The 20908-nt window shown below is 45.9% G+C and overlaps 1 protein-coding gene across 2 annotated transcripts in view; it reads right to left on the reverse strand.

The window, feature by feature from the left end:
* Window positions 1-20908, reverse strand: part of PDZK1 (PDZ domain containing 1) — a 37681-nt gene that overhangs the window by 13641 nt on the left and 3132 nt on the right. Inside the window, exons 1-6 of one of the 2 annotated variants that reach the window (XM_082685136.1) lie at window positions 13345-13467; window positions 7382-7593; window positions 6470-6719; window positions 4460-4596; window positions 3422-3617; window positions 904-1100 (exon numbers count right to left, since the gene is read on the reverse strand). In XM_082685136.1, the coding sequence (XP_082541262.1) occupies window positions 904-1100; window positions 3422-3617; window positions 4460-4596; window positions 6470-6719; window positions 7382-7591 (990 nt within the window). In that variant the 5' untranslated portion in view covers window positions 7592-7593; window positions 13345-13467. Of the gene's footprint in view, window positions 1-903; window positions 1101-3421; window positions 3618-4459; window positions 4597-6469; window positions 6720-7381; window positions 7594-13344; window positions 13468-20908 lie in introns of those variants that run through there. The other variant, XM_082685135.1, reaches the window with a different exon arrangement.

Raw genomic sequence — 20908 nt, forward strand, 5'->3', positions numbered from 1 at the left:
TCTGTATCATTTATGCACCTTCAGATGCTTCCATTATTGTGTATCGCATGGAACAAGTCCATCTTTGTTCATCTTTATGACCATGACCTAGCGATGGTACGTAGAAGGCCCCCACATGTCTGTTAAACTAGTCTGAACACCTCACCTCCTGTGATAAAATTAAAAGATTATTAAGAAACAAAACATTCAGATAACACCAGTTGTGATTAAAAGTTGAGAGCAAATAAGGTTAGTTTGACACTAGGGTTAGTTAGTCTTGGTGAGTCCGTGATTCCATTTCCTTGCTAAGGGCTTAGAAGCTATTTAAAAATCCTTTCTAGGGATGCCTGGGTGGCTCAGTCGTTAAGCATCTGCCTTTGGCTCAGGCCCTGATCCCAGGGTCCTGAGATTGAGCCCACACATCGGGCTCCCTGCTCAGCAGAAGGCCTGCTTCTCCCTCTCCCACTCCCCTTGCTTGTATTCCTTTTCTCACTGTCTTTCTCTGTCAGATAAATAAAATCTTAAAAAAAAAATAAAAATAAAAACCCTTTCTAGTCTTTTATGTGGGTTAATGGAATTCATTGGCCTATGGTTTAAAATTCCATTGCTTCCTATTTGGGAAAGCTAGGGGTACATCCGCCTTTTCCCAGGCTATAGTTCATAGATTTTTCTTAGATCACCAAGAGTAATTCTTTAGTTACATTTGCAAATTCTTTCAAAATTTTGAATCTAAGCATTTAAAACTCATGTACCTACTACTTGGCATTCTCTTATCACTACCAGTTTGAACTTCAGTGCTGCCTTAATGATGATTGCTATGCCCTTCCAATTTGAAAATCAAAGTGGTAACTTAGCCAAAGTTTGAGGACTTGAGGGCATGGACGCCAACCTTAATGCGTGAATGTACAGCCTTAAATTATTTACCAGTCTATACATGTTGTCCGTCTCTTTGTCTACCACCAGCAGCGAAGTCTGATCTCCTCCCTTTCTAATCATTTCCACCACACTGTCATGATCCAGGGATTCCACAGATTGGCCGTTGACAGCGACTAACAGGTCATTGTTCTTCAAGCCAGCTTCCTCTGCCGGACTTCCGGAATCTATGTCCTTGATGACTTGACCTACCCTCCCCAAAAGTGAAATAAAATGATCAGAAAAACCCCTAAATTAAGCTGTAGCATTTCTCTGCTGGGACCCATTTATTTTATCAGATGAGATAGATTTAAAAGTCATTCTGAATACTACTGCCCCTCCCACCAGCATCCAAGGAAGATGACAAGCACACCATCCAGCCACATTCCCTGCCCACAACTTACTCCAGGAATAAACTCAGCCATTACCGATGAAAGGATCTTAAAGAAAAGAATCATGTTGTAACTAAACACATCTGAGACATAATCTGGACAAAACTGCAGGCTAAGCATTAAGAGTGAGCAAGTTCCCAGGAAGTCAGTGAGCATCCTTGTACCCATACATCTTATGTAGATGCTAAGCCATTAAAATGGGGCAGAAAGAAGAAAGAAGAACAAAACCAAAGAACTCAGAACCTAAGAAACACATGCTGGTATTTTAGTAGCAATTGGATGTATTCAACTATGAATGTGTTCGTGTGTGCGTGCCTCAAAGATGCATCTTTACCCTTCCTCTCCTCACTTGAACTGCCTTCACCAGATGCCTTTAGATCTCTCACACTTTTTTTGTTCCTCCCACGATTTTAACAAGCTCGTTTCACTTTTCCAGCTTGCTGCTGGGCATCTCCAAGTAGATAGCCCATAGTCCCCTCAAATGTAACATGTTCAAACCAAAAGTCATCTCTGCCCATCTCCCCCATCCCAAAGCTCCTCCCCTCAGTCACCTATTCATGGAAGCACCATCACCCCAGTCACTGACATCAATTCTTCCACAGTATCCACTCCCCGTATTCCAATCAACTGCTAGGTCATTTGATGCTACCTTAATGTTTGACACATCTCTTCTGTGGTCCCACTTCTTCTCCCTAAACGCATTTCATCTAGTTCCTGCCTGAAATCTACCTAACAACTACCGCACCTTACCAACAGCTCTCCCTGTCCCTAATCCTTGCTTTCTCCAATGCAGGTCTGCCTTCAGATTCATCCTGATGCAATGTCTGACCAAGTCTTCCTGGGTACAACAGCACAAGCACAGACTCTAGAACGGAACAAGATCTAAATTTGATCCCAGTTAAACTATAACTCTTTGTCCCTTATAATAATTCCTGTATCTTTTCCCAGCCCTCAGTTTCAGAAATTCTTCTTGCAGAATTATTAGGAGTAACGGAGATTTCTAAAGCCCCCAAGATGCTGCAGGCTTAATTTTTGTCTCTCACACTGTTGAAACAAGTTTTCACTCCCCATCAACTACAGAGCCAAGTTCAGACTCTTCAGCCTGGCATTAAAGGTCCTCATCATCTCTTTCCAACCTGCCTTTCTGACATGCTTTTCTGTGCCACAGATCAGATGCCGATCAAACTGCACCCACGTTTCCCTGAGTGGTTCACACAATCCTATCCTCATGGAATGGCCTTCGCTGTCCCCACACCATCTACTTGTTCAAATTCTATTCACACTACAAAGGCCTGAGCTCAGGTGCTATCTCTACCATGAGGCCTTCCAGTACTTTTTTAGTAGGAAAAATTTGCTCCAACCTTGAATTCCAATAGTACTCTACCCCAGTTTATGGTGCCCCGCACCCTCCACCTTCAGTCATGGACATACGTGTTGTATCTCCTCTACTAAGTAGTAGGCTCCTTGACTGAAGAATTCCTGTTTGAGTCACTTGATATTCTATAAGGCCCTGAAGATGTTTTTATATAATTCATCAAATGTTAATTTGATTCATATTACTATAAATATACATGATGAAAAGAAAATAGCAACGTCTAGAACAACAGTTTGCTAATGGCCTGACCCTGCATTCCTTTATATAGTCAGCTTCCCTATAAGGACCTTAATTCTTTCCTTGTTGAGTTAAAAGGAATCAGAAAGATTTCGGATACTATTTGATTCCCAGACCCCAACCCACACCCCTTACTCAGATCCGGAACTAATTCTGCTCAAGAATTCTCAACTTTGCATGCTAGGACAGCACATTCGTGGCTTGAAATTGGGAGTATTTTCACCACAAAAAAAATATAAACAAAAAAAAATCAACAAATGCTACAAATTAGGGCATTTTTTTTTCCCAAGAGCAAATTACAGCATACTACTGCCCAGATCCAAAATTCTGCCTCATCATTCTGCTAAGGAAACCTTGAGATGCCCACCATGGCCCCCATGGAAAATGATCCAGCTCTGCTCTCTAGTCTCTCGCTGTCCCCTCAGCAGCTGGTAGGGACTTGGGGGCCTAAAAGAACTCCGGAGTCAGAGTGGCTGAAGAACTAGATGGTTATACCACCAAGTTTTCTGTCCTTCTAGTACCTTACCCTTCTGTTCTGGGCCTGCCCTTAGATAGAAACCATAGCCATTGCTTCCCTTCTTCATCTCCACAACCCGGGGCTGGTGGGGTAGCAATTTCAAACTGGCTGTCTCTCTCTTGAATTTTATCTTCTGCTCAGCATGGAGCTTGTCAGTCTCCTTGTCCACCAGCAGGAACATGACACGGCTTCCAGAGTTCTTCACCTGCAACAGCACACACAGGTAAGACCCACAGCCATCGCCAAGAACAGTGTGGGAAGCAGGAAAGTTTCTTCCTGGAGACACACAGTCTCTGGATCGATAGAAAATAATGGAATGTAAGGCCCAAGTTTAAACTATGATACTCTTTCCTACCATCTCACTGGTCAACGCTATCTCTATGTCCATAACTGTGTCTGCCTTTGCTAAGTATGACCTCACCCACACAGATGCTAACTGAATCCAAGTGAGAGCTAGAATTCAGAAAACCCAGAAATGTACTTAAGCGAGGTTCTTAAGTCTAGAAAAGGAGTTTGGAAAAGCATGAAAAGGTCTACTTTGAAAAATTATTCTACCAAGAGAAGATCAAGTTGGTCAGTTTTCAAGGTTCCATATGACCACAAAGGAAAACCTCAGAGGGCTATCCATGTGTCAGGGAACTGTGCTGGAACATAAGATTTGGGGTAACATGTCTTCCAATACTCTCTATGTATAGCTCTCTATCCATCACCACATTGGTTATCTGCCAGCTCGTATTAAAACATTTTATTAAAACTTTGTTATAAATTCGGAGGGGGCTCCCAATCAGGTACAAATAAGATCCAAAAGCTAAAGTTAACAATACTTTAGAATGCTTTTCTCCCAAAACCTGAAACCAGCAAAGGCTTTATTCCAGAACCCCATGTTAACACTGCTGACACCACTAGTGTGTCTGGACCCTCTTAATGCAAAGGGTTGGTTAACCTCTCATCACTATAATCCTCCCATCATAAATTGCCATTCGTGTCTTCCTGTCACTTGCAGTAAGAATAGAGTGAAAAGTAAGGAAAGTCCCCTTTGGGCTATACCTTTGCCACCACTTCCTCGTGGCTGGCATCTTCAACATTCTCTCCGTTCACTTCAATCAAGTGATCCCCAGCCAGGACACCAGCTTTCATAGCCACACCTTGAGGCGTTATATCGGTCATATACACTCCCTTTTTACCTGAAAGGGCATGGACAAGCATTACAACTCTATTCCATGGAAAGTCCAATTATAAAGGGTTTTCTCCCAAAAAGGCAAAATTACAACTTCCAATTTTTAGGCTAAGTCAAATAGCCTGGGGCTTCTGATCTGGAATTAAAATTATAGCTCCTGGCACAAAGCTTGACATGGATGATTGGTTGGTTTCTATTAATCCGAGTACAATTTCTGAGCCCCGCTGAATGCAAGGAAAGAATCTCAGAGGGCAGTGGCCTCTTCAGGCAGAAAGCACCAAGCTGTGCCCTTGCTGCTTCATTGTGCCTTACTCCCATTCTTTGCCTTTGTGGAATTAGAAGGCTTCTGTTCCACTCTGTCCTCTTTAATTAGTACTATCGCCAACCATCATACACCAGTGAAGTCCCGAAATCTCACTCATTCCGGCTTAAGAGAACAGAGGCGCAGAAGGGCAGGCACACATAGTCAGTCTGGATTAATAGATGATGTGACTTAGGTGCTTCTTATAGAAATGCTGCCAATTCTTTCAAAATACTAATATTTCAACCTGGTCAAAGGGTAACTTCATGAAGACAACATAAGTGATTTATAAGGAATAACAGTATAAACTGCTGTCTTAAAATTTCTCCGGTTGCTTTATTATATATTTGTCACGAAGAAAAGATTTTCTTTATAAAGCTAATCGAAACCATTTATTATGTATACTAGCACAAGAGTCCAAGGAGTAGAACCTGAATTATGATAACTTTTACACCATTTTGCTGATAATGGACTTCTATGAAACACACAGCTTCCCTTGACCACCTGCACCATTATGTTTAATAATGGACAAACTTGAGAAGTACATTTTTTTTTAAGATTTTATTTATTTGACAGACAAGAGATCACAAGTAGTCAGAGAGGTAGGCAGAGAGAGGAAGGGAAGCAGGCTCCCTGCTGAGCAGAGATCCTGATGTGGGACTTGATCCCAGGACCCTGAGATCATGACCCGAGCTGAGGACAGAAGCTTTAACCCACTGAGCCACCCAGGCGCCCGAAGAAGTACCTCTTATAGCTACTTTACATCACTTGCTATAGGTTAAATAAGACTTGGAAACAATTTATGTCTACTATTGCTCGGCTCTTTAGGATTTACTCAGTTATGACCCGTGCTTCTCCAGTAGCAGAAAGAACGTGGGAGGAGCAACATTCAAGGTCGAACCCGAAAGTTTTATGTAGCCTCTGTGTCTCCCACCTACATGACAGAGACACCATCACAGAACCACGGGCAACTGAGCAAAAGCCAGCCTGCATCTCTATTCATTCTAGAAACAGATATTCTAGTACTTCTAGTACTTCCTGTCAGACAGAGGCATCTCAGAGCAGCGGAGGCTAGGCACTACTTCAGTGTCACAAGAGGGTGGGAACTAGTATAGGCTCCTCGGAAACTAGACCAGGGTCTGCCTCATCAACAGGTGCTCTAGAATTTGCCGAATAAAGGAGCATCTGGGCATTCAAAAGTGAAAAAGTAGCTATTCGAAAGTAGCTATGATGAAGAATCTCCTTTTTCTTGCCTTTTCTTTCCCTCTCCCCTCCCTCCTCACCCTAAGGCAGAAAGGAAAGAATAACAGAGAAGCATCAGCCTCTCACCCTCTAGCCTCTAAGGCTCAGCCCAACAAACACTGGGGCACAGCAGTGCCCAGCGCCCCTCCCTGCCCTGGGCTGGGTCCAGTGTTTTGATCCCTCATTGGGCAATTGTCAAAGCAAGGGAAAAGGCCAGGGAGGGAGGGAGGATGGGAGGGAGAAGCTGCAGCTGGACAGCCAGAGCATCTGAAAAATCTGCCAAAGAAGTCATTAACCAATAATACCTTTCTGCAGGGAAGGCCACCCTCGAGCTCACCTTGGACAGTTTTCAGAGAGAAGCCGTAGCTGTTCCCCTCCTTCACCAGGTAGCAGAGCCGTGGCTGGGTCCAAGTCTGTGCTCCTTGGTTCACCACAGAGGGCAGTTTCTTATCATTCAAACTCGGCTCCTTCTGACTTTGACTCAACTCTTTCAAGTCTACCTGTTTTTTCATTGCTTTCTCATAGGAATTCCCATCCAGGACTAGCAAAGTCACTGAATTCCCACTCTTCCTGACTAGATCTACAACCTAGGAAGAAGAAAAAGATCACTTTAACCAAGAAGCCCCCATAGGGGATCCTCACCATCTGGCTCATTCTCTGCATCTAGAGATTCAGATTGCTGACCCCTGAAGCCCAAGGAGTCAGCAGATGGGGCCCCAGCCATCCGTACCCCATCCCTCCTAAGATCCAGGGGCAGATTGGAGGGGACAGGGCTCCAGCACTGTTGTAACCTAGACTGTGGCCCAGTCCCAGCTGGGCTAATGGAAACAGCATGGCATAGTGGAAGGAGCATCTACTAGGGGATAGGGAGAACTGGGGCAGGTCAGACCATCCATGGGTTCGCTGCATGAACACATGAGCAAGCGAAGTTCTCTGAGCCTCTGAGCCCTCTTCTGTGGCATGTGATATGGAAGCTCATGGGTTGTGATAAGGGTTCAACAAAATCATGAATATGAAATTGCCTAGCATAGCTCCTGGCATATAGCAAACATGATGCCTATGGACTCTGACACTATTCAATCTAGGAATAGTTTTACAGTTCCCAGTTCATTGGAAGGGACTTGAGTAGCAGGCAGAAGGTAGGGCCATGAAGGGGTCTGCCTTGCCAGTGGCAGCTGGGAACTCTCCGCCAACCCCAAAAGCTAATCAGTAGAGATCCTGGAGGAAGAACCCCAGATAGCCCACTCACCTGCATATGCTCTTCCTTGTCCACAAAGACACCATTGATCCTAAGAACTCGGTCTCCATCCTGGAGGCCCGCCTTCTCTGCCGGGCTCCCCTTCTCAACCACCCGGACCAGGTGGCCATCAGTGTCCTTCTCGATTCGCAAGAAGAAGCCATAGCTTTGTCCTTCTTGTTTAGACAGTTCACATTCTCGCGGATGGAAGGTGGAAGCCATTTCTGTGATGAAAAACAAATGGATCAACCCATAGGAAAGAAAATCTGCTTGGAGATAGAACCCTTGCCCTCCATCCCCCATAATCCTATTCTTCTAACCATGCCAAACCTAGACGGCAGCCAACACTGGGGGCACCGGGGGCCACCTTCTGGGACTTGCTAATGATTTCCAAATCTATTCCCCAAGGGTGATCTCTTTATTTGAGTTTCAGACCCATGTATTTGGCTGTGTCCTGGACCACAGATTTTTCAGTTTCAATAGGTCTAAGACTAAATTCCTCTCTGTCCCCTGATCTAAAAAAAGTAGCTCTAAATACCTGACCTAAAAAATTTTTTTTCAAGATTTTATTTATTTATTTGACAGAGAGGTCACAAGCAGGCAGAGAGACAGGCAGGGCGGGGGGGAAGCAGGCTCCCTGCTAAGCAGAGAGCCCGATGCGGGACTCGACGCCAGGACCCTGAGATCATGACCTGAGCCGAAGGCAGAGGCTTAACCCACTGAGCCACCCAGGTGCCCCTGACCTAAAAATTTTTAAGAAAATCCAAGCCCACTCTCATTCAAATAGGTGACAAGCCTCCCAAGGACTTGGACTTGAGGATAAATCTGTGGGCAAGACAGACCTATCCTTTGCCCCCATATCAGGGAGAACGTATTTTCACAACACATAGTGAATGATATGCTAGGAAAGAACAGATTTGATGAGGCAGAGTATAACAGAGGATGTTGGGAGTAGGGAATGGGACAGGCAGAATTAATAATGGCCTCCTGGGAAAATGATTTTCCTAAGACCTGAAGGATGGGTGGGAGTCAGGGGAGGGAGGACAGGATCAGGAAGACCTCAAACAAGTAAGAACAAAGACACCAGCCCTCACAGCTGGCCTGATCTATTGAAGAGGAGATAGAAAAGCGGTTGACCAGGACCCTGAAGCTCTAGCCCAAGCAGAGTAGAGATGCCCCACAGAGAAAGAACTCCCGTGGCCAGGTCTGACTTCTCCCACCCGAAGCAGCCTCTGCTTCCATCCATCCTCCCCTTCCTTTGGCCCCACTGCCAGAGCAAGGTCTTGGGCCACAGAAGAAAGGACAAGCGTGAAAACCACCAGCCTGTGCTTGGGCACCCACTTCCTACGGGGAAGGCTGCTGCTGGTGTCATCCATCTCTCCTGGCTGAAGCGTTTTCTTTCACAGGTGAATAAGAGTGGGGACCAGAAGGGCTGGTGCCAGGCGGAGGCGGGGAGCAGAAGGCTGGCCTCTGCTGCTGCCACTGCCCGCAGGGCGAGCCATGTTTGGCTCGTCACAGTTGCCTACCAGTAAATCGGAGAATAAACCGTCTGTCCCTTCCCTCCTAGAGGGACAGGGACGGATGAGCATGGAGGGTGGGGTGGAGGAGAGACAGCAAAGTGCTCCAGGCTCCCTAGCAGCCACAGCACAGTGATTCCAGATAGCCATCTCTGACCTTCATGCCCACAGAGACACACAGTACAAACTAGGCAGAAAGGCTCCCACTGCCTGACAGCTTGGCCACTGCAGGGGGTCATCTCAGCTGAGTCTGGCAGCCACGCCATTAGTGGCAGGAATGACTAAACAGTCAAGAAAACAAACCAAGACGGGACGCCTGGGTGGCTCAGTTGGTTAAGCAGCTGCCTTCGGCTCAGGTCATGATCCCAGCGTCTTGGGATCGAGTCCCACATCGGGCTCCTTGCTCAGCCGGGAGCCTGCTTCTCCCTCTGCCTCTGCCTGCCATTCTGTCTGCCTGTGCTCGCTCTCTCCCCCTCTCTCTGATAAATAAATAAAATTAAAAAAAAAAAATGTTTAAAAAAAAAAAAAGAAAGAAAACAAACCAAGAGACATGGTTTCAAGTGACCTCTCGCCAAGGGCCCAGGGACTGAGCCCTCCCCACTGCATCTCCAAGGAAAAGAAAAGTCGAGCCACAATCATGTGGGCAGTGGCCACCCCTGGGGGACACTGGCAAGCTCTCAAAGCATGACCCGCTGCCAGGAAGACACTGCTGTGGAAGGAGACTGGGAAGAAGTGTACTGGGGGGAACTGGGCAGCACCCGAGGGGCTTCCTCACGTGCAGGCACCTGGTCTCCCGGAACCTTTATTTTTCTTTTGGCTGAGTATCTGGCCTGCGTGTTATCAGTTCCATTTTCCAGCTAAAACCCACATCTATGTCCAAACTCACCTCTAGATCCCTCTCAACTTTCAATTTCATGGGACTAAAAACTGAAAAAAACCAAGGCTCTCTGAAATTTGGGGGTAATTATAGAGAAACTTCAACCAAAACCTGCAAAATCCACAACATGTCCTTATAACCAAAATAGAGACCATTCAATGCTGTGTTTTCACCAAAGGAGGAGAGGGTCTGTGGTCAGCACATGCACGCTCCTTTCTAAGGCACCCACCCCTAAAATTCAGCTACCTCATACCCTGGGTGTCAGCCACAGTATCGTAATTGCTTTCTCTGAAGTTCTACGAGTATAGAAAGTGAAACTTTTTGTCAGCCAGACTAGTCCCATGTTTAGGGAAGGGGAAAGAGGCGTCATTTTCCTAGGTCTCCAAGGAGACCCACAAGGAAAGACAAAGCTCTATTTCTTGGCAAAATCCCAAGTTGTTTATTTATTTGGTGAAAGTTTTCAAACAACCAGACAGCAATCACTCAGATCTGCACCTGTCTTTGAAGCCTCGGGTGCGGGCCAGGAGATGGCTACCGCTCTGAGCCCCCTCGGGCTCCTGCCACCATGTCAGCCCCTCCACGAGATCCAGCCACTGATGCCCGGGCCCACGCCACGCTGATGAAATATTTAACCCCATCAACCATAGCAAAAGAGAAAAGCAGATTGATACCCCAAAAGCCAGGCCTTCCTTGGGACCCTTGGTGCCCTAAAACGATTTCCTTTGCTATCTCACTAAGTGACACTTCAACTAGAAGCCAAAGAGCCTGGCTCTAGTCCAGCTCCAGATCTGGGTCCATCTGGTGTTACACCCGCCCCTAAATCGGGGCTGGGATCCATGACTGTAGCAAGACTATCCCTGCTCCGTGATGAGGATGCCTGGGACTCTGGAAAACAGGGCCTAACTGGAAGGATCTTTGTATTTAAAGATACTTATTTCTGTTTCTTCATCCCCAGCCCCCATCTTCTGTTTCCGGAGAAAATCCAGATTGGACCCCTATGGTGAACAGGGAGTTAACCTGTGAAGGCATATGGATTTCCATAATACTGTACCAGCAGTCATCGAATGCTGGAGTCTGTTAAATCTTCAGCAGCCTTTTCCCCCAGTTCAGATAGCCAAAATAGAATACTGGAAATGAAAGGAAGCTCTAACCCCTGCTGAGCTCTGGGAAGAAAGTCAACTCTTGGCAACAAAGTTGCTTGTCTGTGGGAAAGAGAACAAAGTGCTGGCTGGTGGTCAGGGTGGAAAGCCAGGGTTCTTTTTAATCATTCTTAATTATTAATTACACCTTTAGACCCACCCCTTCTTCCAAAAGAATTAGATTATTGCTACCAGGAAAGAGAGTAATATTTCCATAGTCAAGAAGGGAAGTTCTTGCACACTTTAGGAGTTGGGCAGGTAGGACAATGACAACAGAGGAGGGCAAGCAGGACCTCTGGAGGTGGCCAGACAAGAAAGAACTGAAGCTACTGAGCTGTTTTCCTTAGGAAAGAAATATCTGGTGGAAACTAGGGACTCTTCTGAGTCCAAGGCAGGCCAAGGCATCTCAGCTCCCAGGCAGCCATCAACATGGGCCCATCTCTGACCCCGAGTCAACACCCCCTCACACAGAGCAGAAGTCTAAGCCAGGAGGTGTTCCTGAGGGGAGCGTGATCTACATAAACAAAACCCAAAAAGCCAGGAGAGTTCAGCTTAGTTGGCCAAGGCTAAGAAGTCATCTCATTTTGCCCTCCATTTGCCTCTTTGGGGCTGGAAGCTACAGGACTTCCCTCAGCAGGGTTAGCCAGGGCCACAGTGAGACTCCATTCAACTGATCCCTGTGCCAGTGAGACTTACAATAAAGTGTGCCTGCCCTGTCACTTTGTACATCAAAAAGTTATCTGTTTTACCAAAATAATCATAATCATAATCATAATCATAATCTGATCACTAAAAATGGGCAGAGGACCTCAATATACATTTTCCCAAAGAAGACCTTCAGGGGGCATCCGGGTGGCTCAGTTGTTAAGTGTCTGCCTTCAGCTCAGGTCATGATCCGGGGGTCCTGGGATTGAGCCCCATATCAGGCTCCCTGCTCTGAGGGAAGCCTGCTTCTCCCTCTCCCCTGGCTTGTGTTCTCTCTCTCACTGTCTCTCTCTTTGCCAAATAAATGAATAAAATATTTAAAAGAAAGAAAGAAGACATTCAGATGAGCAAAGGGACACACAGAAAGCTGCTCAAATCACTAACATCAGGGAAATGCAAATCAGAACCACAAGAGTCATCATATTACACTTGTCAGAATGACCAGTAACAAAAATAAATAAATATATTATATATATATATATATCTCACTGGGCTATAAAAAAGAATGAGATCTTGCCATTAGCAACAACATGAATAGACCTAGAGGGTATTGTGTTAAATAAAATAAATCAGAGAAAGACAAATAGGGTAGGATTTCAGTTATATGTGAAATCTAAAAAAGGAACAAACAAAGCAGAAACAGGGCCATAAATGCAGAGAACAAACAGACAGTTGCCAGGGGGAAGGGGGTAGGGGTGGGCAAAAGAGGTGAAGGGGAGTGGGAGACACAGGCTTGCCATCATGGGGATGAAAGGTGCAGCAGAGAGAATACAGTCAGTGGTGTTGGAATAGCACTGTAGGGGACAGATGGCAGCTACACTTGAGCATATCATAACAAAGTTGTCTGCTCACTATGTGTACACCTGAAACGAATGTAACACTGTGTCAATAACTATACCTCAAGAAAAAATAAAAATTAAAAAAAATAGAACATTCTGTTCTAACAATGGCTATATGTGGAAATTTCTAATTAAAAACTATCATAAAGGGGCACCTGGTGTGGATCAGTCGTTTGAGGGTCTGATTCTTGATCCCAGGGTCATGAGTTCAAGCCCTGTGTTGGGCTCCACAGTAGACGTGGAGCCTACTTAAAAAAAAAAAAAAAAAAAAAAAAAAAACTATCATAGGCATGAACGCTCACAAGCCTACCCAGTGTAGGAAACTGGGGTAGGAGGGAAGAGATTTTAAAGCCACTTAGCTCATCAAAAATCCATGATCTACACGTATTTGAGAGTCTGAAGGTCAGTGGGAGCCTGATAAGAACACAAAGCATTTCCCAATACAACAGTCTCTGAAACACTGCCCTACTCTAACACAGAGTTTGTCTAACACCTGGGAGCTTCCAGGTACTATTTGGTAAAGGAATCCTGAGGTTGCCAAAGATCACATAAAACACAAGTCAGGTGAGATCAAATTCTTGAGGAAGGAAAAGAAAGGACAGCTCCTAGAAAATTAAAGCAAAAAATATAGGATCTTCATTCATCTCAGACTTGGGGGTCGTCCACTCATGCCCAAAGGCACCATCTGGTTTCATCAGAGGGAAGATATATTTAGCTCAAACAGTATAAATTCATAGACCTTCAGGTGAGGCCAGCCATCTGAAAACTCACTACCTGTCAGGCATGGTACAGAACCTCACCGAACCCTCCCCATCACCTTACAGATGTGATTTTCCAACCCCCACTGGCCCCCAGAATCACCTATAGAGATTTATAAAAATAGATGCTTAAACCTTACCTCAGATCTACTGATTCAATCTCCCAGCTTGAACCTGAACATGCACATTTTGAGAACCACTCCCACCCAACTAGCTTAAGAAACTAGTGCTTAAAACCATCCCTTGCTGCTCCTAACTCCTGTTTTCTCTCCTCAGTCTTGGCATAACACCCTCATGGGTCAGAAAGAATGTCAAGGTTGAGTGAACTATTAACAGCCACCTTAAGCTCACCCTTAGTCAACATGAAAAACCAAGTGGGCAGCTTGGTTAGGGGAGGCCATTGCCACCCTATGTGGTCCTTGGGATCCAGCTCTGACCATGGCCAATGTCCTGGCCAACAGTATAGGAGTGTGTGATGACCTTAGTCTGGGCCTCGTGCCTCCCTCCCCAAGTCCCAGCTCTGAGCCAAACAAAATCAAGCAGAGGGGGGCACCTGGGAGGCTCAGTCGGTTAAGTACCTGGCTTCAGCTCAGGTCATGATCCCAAAGTCCTGGGATCGAGTCCCACATCAGGCTCCTTGCATAGCAAGGAGTCTGCTTCTCCCTCTGCCTGCTGCTCCCCCTGCTTTGCTCACTCCCTGTCAAATAAATAAAATGTTTATTTTAAAAGAAAAAAAAAAAGAACAAAACGGATGAAACCAACCTTGAACAGCTCCCATGTGCTCTTTACTCTATGAATTAAGTGTGTGGGCCCACACCCCAACCCCTAAATCTAACCATCACAGAGGCCATGCCTCCTCCCCCATCACCCTGTAGGTAGAGTCTCAAGTTCCATCCTTGTCTGAGGCCCCACCAGTCATCTTGTGATTCTACCAGTCATCTTGTGAGGCCCTGGGGAGGGGTGATGCTTGCCAGCTCTACCTCACAGTTTCTTGCTCCCTATCAACCTCTTCCCCATCCCTGGATGAAGTCTATTTAGCATCATGAACAAAAGTCCTTCAACTTTCTCCTGAACATCAAGAAGACCTAGAACCCTAAAGCTGATTGCATTAGTCCATCCCACCAGTGCTTGCCTCACACTTAAATGCAAAACACTCTTCAGTGGTTGATGGGATAAAGACAAAAAAACCACCTCTATTCTCAAGGGACTTTGTAGTTGAATAGGAGTGAAGGAAAAGTTTTAATACAAAAATAGCTATCACCATGAACAAAGTATAAATGCCATACGTCCTACAACATGACACAAGCTCAGGAAAGCTCCATGGATTAGGTAGGACTTGATGTAGACCTTGACAGCAGATAGGTAGGATTTCAGCAGATATGAAAGTAGGGAGAGAACATTCTAAACAGAGAATAATGTAAACCTCCACTGTGGAAGTGGGAACGTGCTGGGGTACAGTAAAGGAAGAGTTAAGAACTCAACATGACTGAGGGACAGCAGCCAATGTGTCCTTCCGTCATGGTGACACATTAGCCTGTAAGGGCCTCGAATGTCAGCCCAAGGAGCTCAAGGCATATAAGCAGAGGGATGACAGGACCAGAGCTGGGCTCCAAGAATCACAGGTGGGATGAACTGAAGCAAAGATGCCCTGTGGGGAGGCCAGGTAAGAGGCTGTTGCCTAATCCTCCTCACAGTGAGGATTATCCAGTAAGGCCCTGCCCTAGGATGGCAGCTGTAAGAACAGAGAGGAGGGGACAGTGGTGGGGGAACTACAGCGAGGACAGAGTGTATCAGTTCTTCAATCCTGTTCCCTCCAATTTCTCCATGCAGAGGTGGCCACAGACAGGGAGGTTTCTGAAACACAGTGGTCCAAAATACTTATTTACATACACTCACTGTGACCAGTGAACAGGAGGTTCAAAAGGACCGCAGCCCCTGGGGGGGTGCTGGGGGGGGGGTCCCTGTTCCTCTCCCCAGCCTCTGCGGACCTTACTTCCACGCAGCTTGCCAGCGGTCCCACATCACCAGGAAGGTGCCTCCGGGACGCCAAGCTGCACATGTGCAGTACAGCCATCTGAGGCTGCCCCTGAGGCCACAGACCATGGCTGTGTTTTGGTTCCTCCCAGTTCTGAGCTAGGAGGATACTCGATTTCTGCAGTCATCTTCCCATTCCGTCTGCTGCTCCATAAAGGCCACGTGTTACTTGGATTTATGACCTTAGCTCAGTTTTTCCTGCTACCCAACTCAGAGAGCTCTCCTCCGTTAAGCCCTAGACTCCCTTTCTGTGTGGACTGAAGTGTCCCTCCCAAAATTCAGATGTTGAAGTCTTAACCCTCGAGGTGACTATATTTGGAGACTGGGCTTTACAAAGAGATAAGGAAGGTTAAATAAGGTCACAGCGTGGGGAATAATCCAGTAATCCTTGTGAGATGATGAAGAGACAGGAGAGAAGTGCACACACCCAGAGAAAGGCCATGTGAGCCCACAGAAGGTAGCCATCTGCAAGTCAAGGAAAGAGGCCTCAGAAGAAACCAGCCCCGCTAACATCTTAATCTTGTACTTCCAGCCTCTAGAACTGTGAAGAACTAAATCTCTGCTGCTTAAGCACACACACATTCTACTACTCAGTCTGTGGTACTCTGATTATAGCAGCGAGGAGACTGATGAGTTTTCCACTCGGATATGATGTTGCCAAGGGAAGGTGTCAGAGAAGCCCATGCCCTGATGACTAACAGAAGAGTGCGGGGAGTATGGGCCTGGAGCTCAGGACAAAGGACTGGGCGTGTGCCGCAGAGTTAAGGAAAGCCTCGGGTGGGAACATGGAGGAGAGGTACCCAAGATAAGGCCTGGGGTAATCCTATATCCCGGCATTCAGAAGAGGAAGCAGAGAAGGAATAAGCAGAAGGCTGAGATTTTACAGTGCAGTCAAAATGAAAAGCATTTCAAGATTGTAAGTGACAATGCAAAATGACATTAAGAGGTAAAGAGAATGAAAACAGAACATGTCACTAAACTTAGAACACAGGAGTCCAGGATGGAGAAGGGCCTGAGAAGCTAGTGAACAGTAACAGAGACAACAGATATAGACACATCTCGAAACAGATGATGGACAGAACAGGGATAACAGCTTGAGGGGAAGAGCAGGGCTGGTGGTTTTATTCTGTGAAAAAAAATGAGCAGTGTGTTAGTGTATCAAGGAAGGATACAGGGAGCACAGGAAATGGGTTTTACCTCGATGGGTAGAATATTTCCACAAAGGCCGAAGTTAAAAAAAAAAAAAAAAAAAAAAAAAAAAGGCAGGGGGGCACCTGGGTGGCTCAGTGGGTTAAGTCTCTGCCTTCAGTTCAGATCATGATCTCAGGGTCCTGGGATCAAGCCCCACATCGGGCTCTCGGCTCAGCAGGGAGCCTGCTTCCCTGCTCTCTCTCTCTGCCTGCCTCTCTGCCTGCTTGTGATCTCTCTCTGTGTCAAATCAATAAAACCTTAAAAAAAAAAATGAGATGAAGAAGAAAAGAAGGTCACTTACCTTGGCTCCAGTCTCTCCTGCAGAGTAACTAAGACAAATCAGGAATTCTGAGGATATGGACCAAAATGTCCAGTGGGCTCAAACTGGCAAATCGCTAGGGTCAGGAGAGGCCTGTGGATTTGCTCGGCTATTTAGCACTTTGAGACAGCTGCTGGGAGGCGATAGGAACCAGGAATGCTGGACCTATCAATTTCTCAAGAGAATCTGGAAATCCAGATTTATGCAAAATTTCCCCACTGTAAAAAGCTGACAGCTATTTCAAATTTTTAAGAAACTCCATGTAAACCCAACAGAATTGAGCCCCTGGGCTGTCAGTTTATAACCACTGGCCAAAAAGGATTTCCAATAGCCACAGCATTGCTTCACTACAATGAGTCAACAAATTGAATACAATTTTCTAAGAAACAACTTAGGTTAATGTTTTCCTATTAGATAGATAGGCCAATCTCATTAATTGACAGTAGACCAATCAGGATGGCTTCTCATGGCTTTTTCCTCACCACAGGGTCCATGAGTAGAAGGAGAAAGTGGTAACTTTTACCGTAAGTTGGGGTTAGACATGTTTAAAAAACAGAAAGCTTGGAGATGAGGATTTCTATACTTACAATGAGCATAGAGCTGGAATGTTAGACCAACATGAGTTGGCAGGTAAGAGTAGTCAAAGGGTAGAGCTGGAGAGATGTAGAGTGTCAGGGACTGGCTGAGCAGGACAAATGGGGAGAAGGAAGGAACGGAAGGAGTAGTTTCAAAAATTAAGGGATCAACAGAGGAAAGGTCATCCTAAAAGATCTGTGAGACAGAGTAATTTCTAGTCAGGAAAAGTCTAAAAGAAATGTCTAGGTATATAGCTGATGTGAAGGGAATCCGTATTTTTATTTCTATCTTCCCATATCATTCAAGTCTCGTTAAAGGACATTATTAAGAACTAGAGTTTTGGAGATGACCCAGTTTTTAACCCCAGCATCACCACTTTCTAGCTGTGAGAACATGGGTGACTTCTTTAATTTTGAGCTGAAGACAAAGGTACACCTGGAATAGGAAATGCATGTAGACATGGTGAAGAGGACTTAAGATCAACCAAGTAAAGCATCTGAGCACAGTATCTAGGACATAGAAGGCAAGCCATGCACATTGTCTTCCTGGTCCTCTGGTGGGAGCCCCAATCCCTTTTTCTGCGAGAACACTTGAGCAGTATTTCCGGTTTTCTCTCTAAAGCAGACAAGAAGGGCTGGGCTGGGGCTAAGAGGGCCCCTTGATCATCAGGCCAGGGTTCTCTGCAGCCCAACTCTTTAAAGTTAGCATTAACCACCGGAAAGACAGGGCTGAAGATTTTGTTCCTCGGGAACTAAAACTCATGTAATGAGCTCCGATTTCTCCGACCGACCCCAGAAGGAGCACGTAAGTCTGAAAGCCAGGGAATTACAAAAATAGAACCAAATACCATATACAAAGAAGCATAAGATCCTGGGGAGCTTTACAAAACTTCCAGACCAAGTTGTGGGGGGCGCCGCCGGAAGCAGATGAGCTCTAACAGGTGTGCACACGAGGTAACCAGCACAGGCACCAAGGAACAGACAAGGGTGGAGAAGGTGATGAGGGAAGCGGGACCTTGTACCCAGAAAGCTTCTCCAGGTAGGGACCATGGCAGCCAAGCAGTAACTAGTGAGCAGGCTCACCCGCCAGGCCACATCCCTGAATTTCCAAAAGATTCAAGAAAGGGCATGGGAGAAACGCATTCCGTTTGGAAGCAGAAAAACAGAAGAGCACTGTCAGCTGTGACCCACAGCCTGGTGCAAGGACTTCCAGGAAGGAAGGGGTGGGCTCTTCTGGCTAGGATGCAGCAGGACTGGTGTACAAACACGGTGCCTACAGCCACTAGTCACAATGGATCCAGTGCTATCTTGTCTAATACTTGGGAACCAGTGGTGCAGGGAGTACCAGACCACAAAGAAAACAGTCTCTCCTCAAAAGGCACTTATGTAACCAACACCAGAACTGTGGAAAACTACACAGCAGTCACTGAGCCACGCAGCAGGTGAATAATGTTTAACCCTAGTAATTGTGACTGTGGACGGCTGTTTGTAGGACTAGGATGTACCACAGAGAAATCGCTCTGTTTCATCAAGGCATGAAGGGAAGAGAGGGTGGGAGGCCAGGGTAACATTCAACCCGGATGGTATTCGCTTTGCACTGAACTCCTTGCTAGTCTATAAAACCCTTGGAACTTCAGCGAGAAGGCAACATTCCCAGGAACCTTGACCAGGCATCTGGGCACATTGTGTCCTCATGGAGAACACTGTCCCTCCCTCCCTGGTGTGCATCTGTGTCATGAGTGAGACAGACAAACACTAGAGTTCTATCAGAAAAATGCCATTGGTGGAGACTATGAGATAGTTAAGTCAGCACAGGGACAGGCCAAGAATCCCTGACAGCCATCGGCCCTGACCAAGGCCGCCTCCTGCCCTGGCGTGTCTGCCTTCCTGCAAGGGCAGCCTCAGAGCCTCAGACACACAGTTTCTTCCAACGGCATAAGAGGAATCCTATGGTGTCCCAGCTGGGATTGACAGATGTCCCCAGCAAGGAAGAGATAAAGATTTCATCTTTCTTCACAAACATTTCACCTGGAGCAGGTTTTAGGTCTTCACTGCAGATAATTCACTTGGGACCACCTGGGTTCCTCCTTGGAAAAGCAAGACCTGTGGAAGTTCAAACACTCAAGTGTCTTCATTTTAAAGAATTAGTGTCAAAAACAGAAGGAGAAGCGGGAGCCTAAGACATGTATTTGCTAACTTTACTTTCCCATTGTCACAGTTACCATTTGGTCTTAGCCAGCAAGAGATTTCAAATGTGGGAAATTAGTGAAATGCATTCCACTGAGCATTATGTGGAAAAGAGTGACTCCAGGCCCAGGGAGTTAATTCTTACTCCTCATTTATGATAAGGAATGAATCTGCTTATCTCAAAGTTCATGTGGCCAGCTGGTACCAAATACTACCCCCAGTCCCCAGGCATCATGAATGACACTTTGTCCTACATGGCAGGACTCTGGGCTGGAGGTCAAGGTCTTTCACACTTGACTTGCTTACCTAAGAGTTCTGCAAGCTGGGAGACGGACAGAGTCAACATTATGTGGGAACAAAGACGCCCTCACAGAGGATAACTTTTGCCCCTGGTAAAGCTGGTAAAACCTGAGAATAACCAAATCACCCTGAGGGTTGGTTGGAACAGCAAATTGGCATCTTGTTCTACAAGACCTCTTGACCTTGAATTTCTACCCCTACATTGTTTTCATGTGTTCCACAGTCCTCCTGCCCCCAGGCTCTCCCACCTACTCCCTTGAGATCTTGCTATCATCCTATCAGGTTCTAAAAGAATCATTCAAGGAGCACCTGGGTGGCTCACTCAGTTAACCATCTGACTCTCGATGTTGGCTTTGGTTATGGTCTCAGAGTTGTGAGATCTAACCCCGTGTCAGGCTCCATGCTCCGCTTAAGATTCTCTCTCTGCTTCTATCCTTCCCCTGCCCTCTTGATCTCTAAAAGAAAAAGAATAATAAAAATAAATAAAAACAAAAGAATCATTCAAGAAGCAGAATCCAGACTCCTTGCTCAGGCATAATCTTGCCCTACCTCATTCCTCTAGGCCCTCAGCAGATACCCAGCTGGCCTGCGCATGGCCACCCACACCCAGCCTGCCCTTTGCTCATGCCTGGAGTACCTTCCCCACTCTGATTAGTTATACATAGTATCTCCTAAGTAAACATTCTTTCCAAGTGAATGAATCTAAAACCTACCTGTTTTCAAGGCTCAGGTCAATTTTAAACATAAATCCTTTCCTGAGCACCACAGTCTGAGGGCATCACTCTGTTGTCTGAATTTTAAGTATCATTTATACAATTGACAAGGTATATTTGGTTCTGGGACAGACAGATCCCAAGGCCCTAATCAAATTAAGACACTGTCCTGCCCTCACAGAGCCCAGGAGTGGGGTGGGGAAAGTTAGAAACACAATTATCCAAAAATGGCATGGGTACAGTAATATCTAAAAGAAAATGTCTTGCTATTGTTAAATGTGTTTATTGAGATCCTACTAAGCACCAAGCACCAGCCTAGGTGCTTATTGTTCCTATTATGGTTTACATTTAATCCTAATGGTCCACACTGAAAATAAATAAAATA

The sequence above is a fragment of the Mustela nivalis genome (assembly GCF_964662115.1).
Source record: "Mustela nivalis genome assembly, chromosome: 10".
Classification (NCBI taxonomy): Eukaryota; Metazoa; Chordata; class Mammalia; order Carnivora; family Mustelidae; genus Mustela; species Mustela nivalis.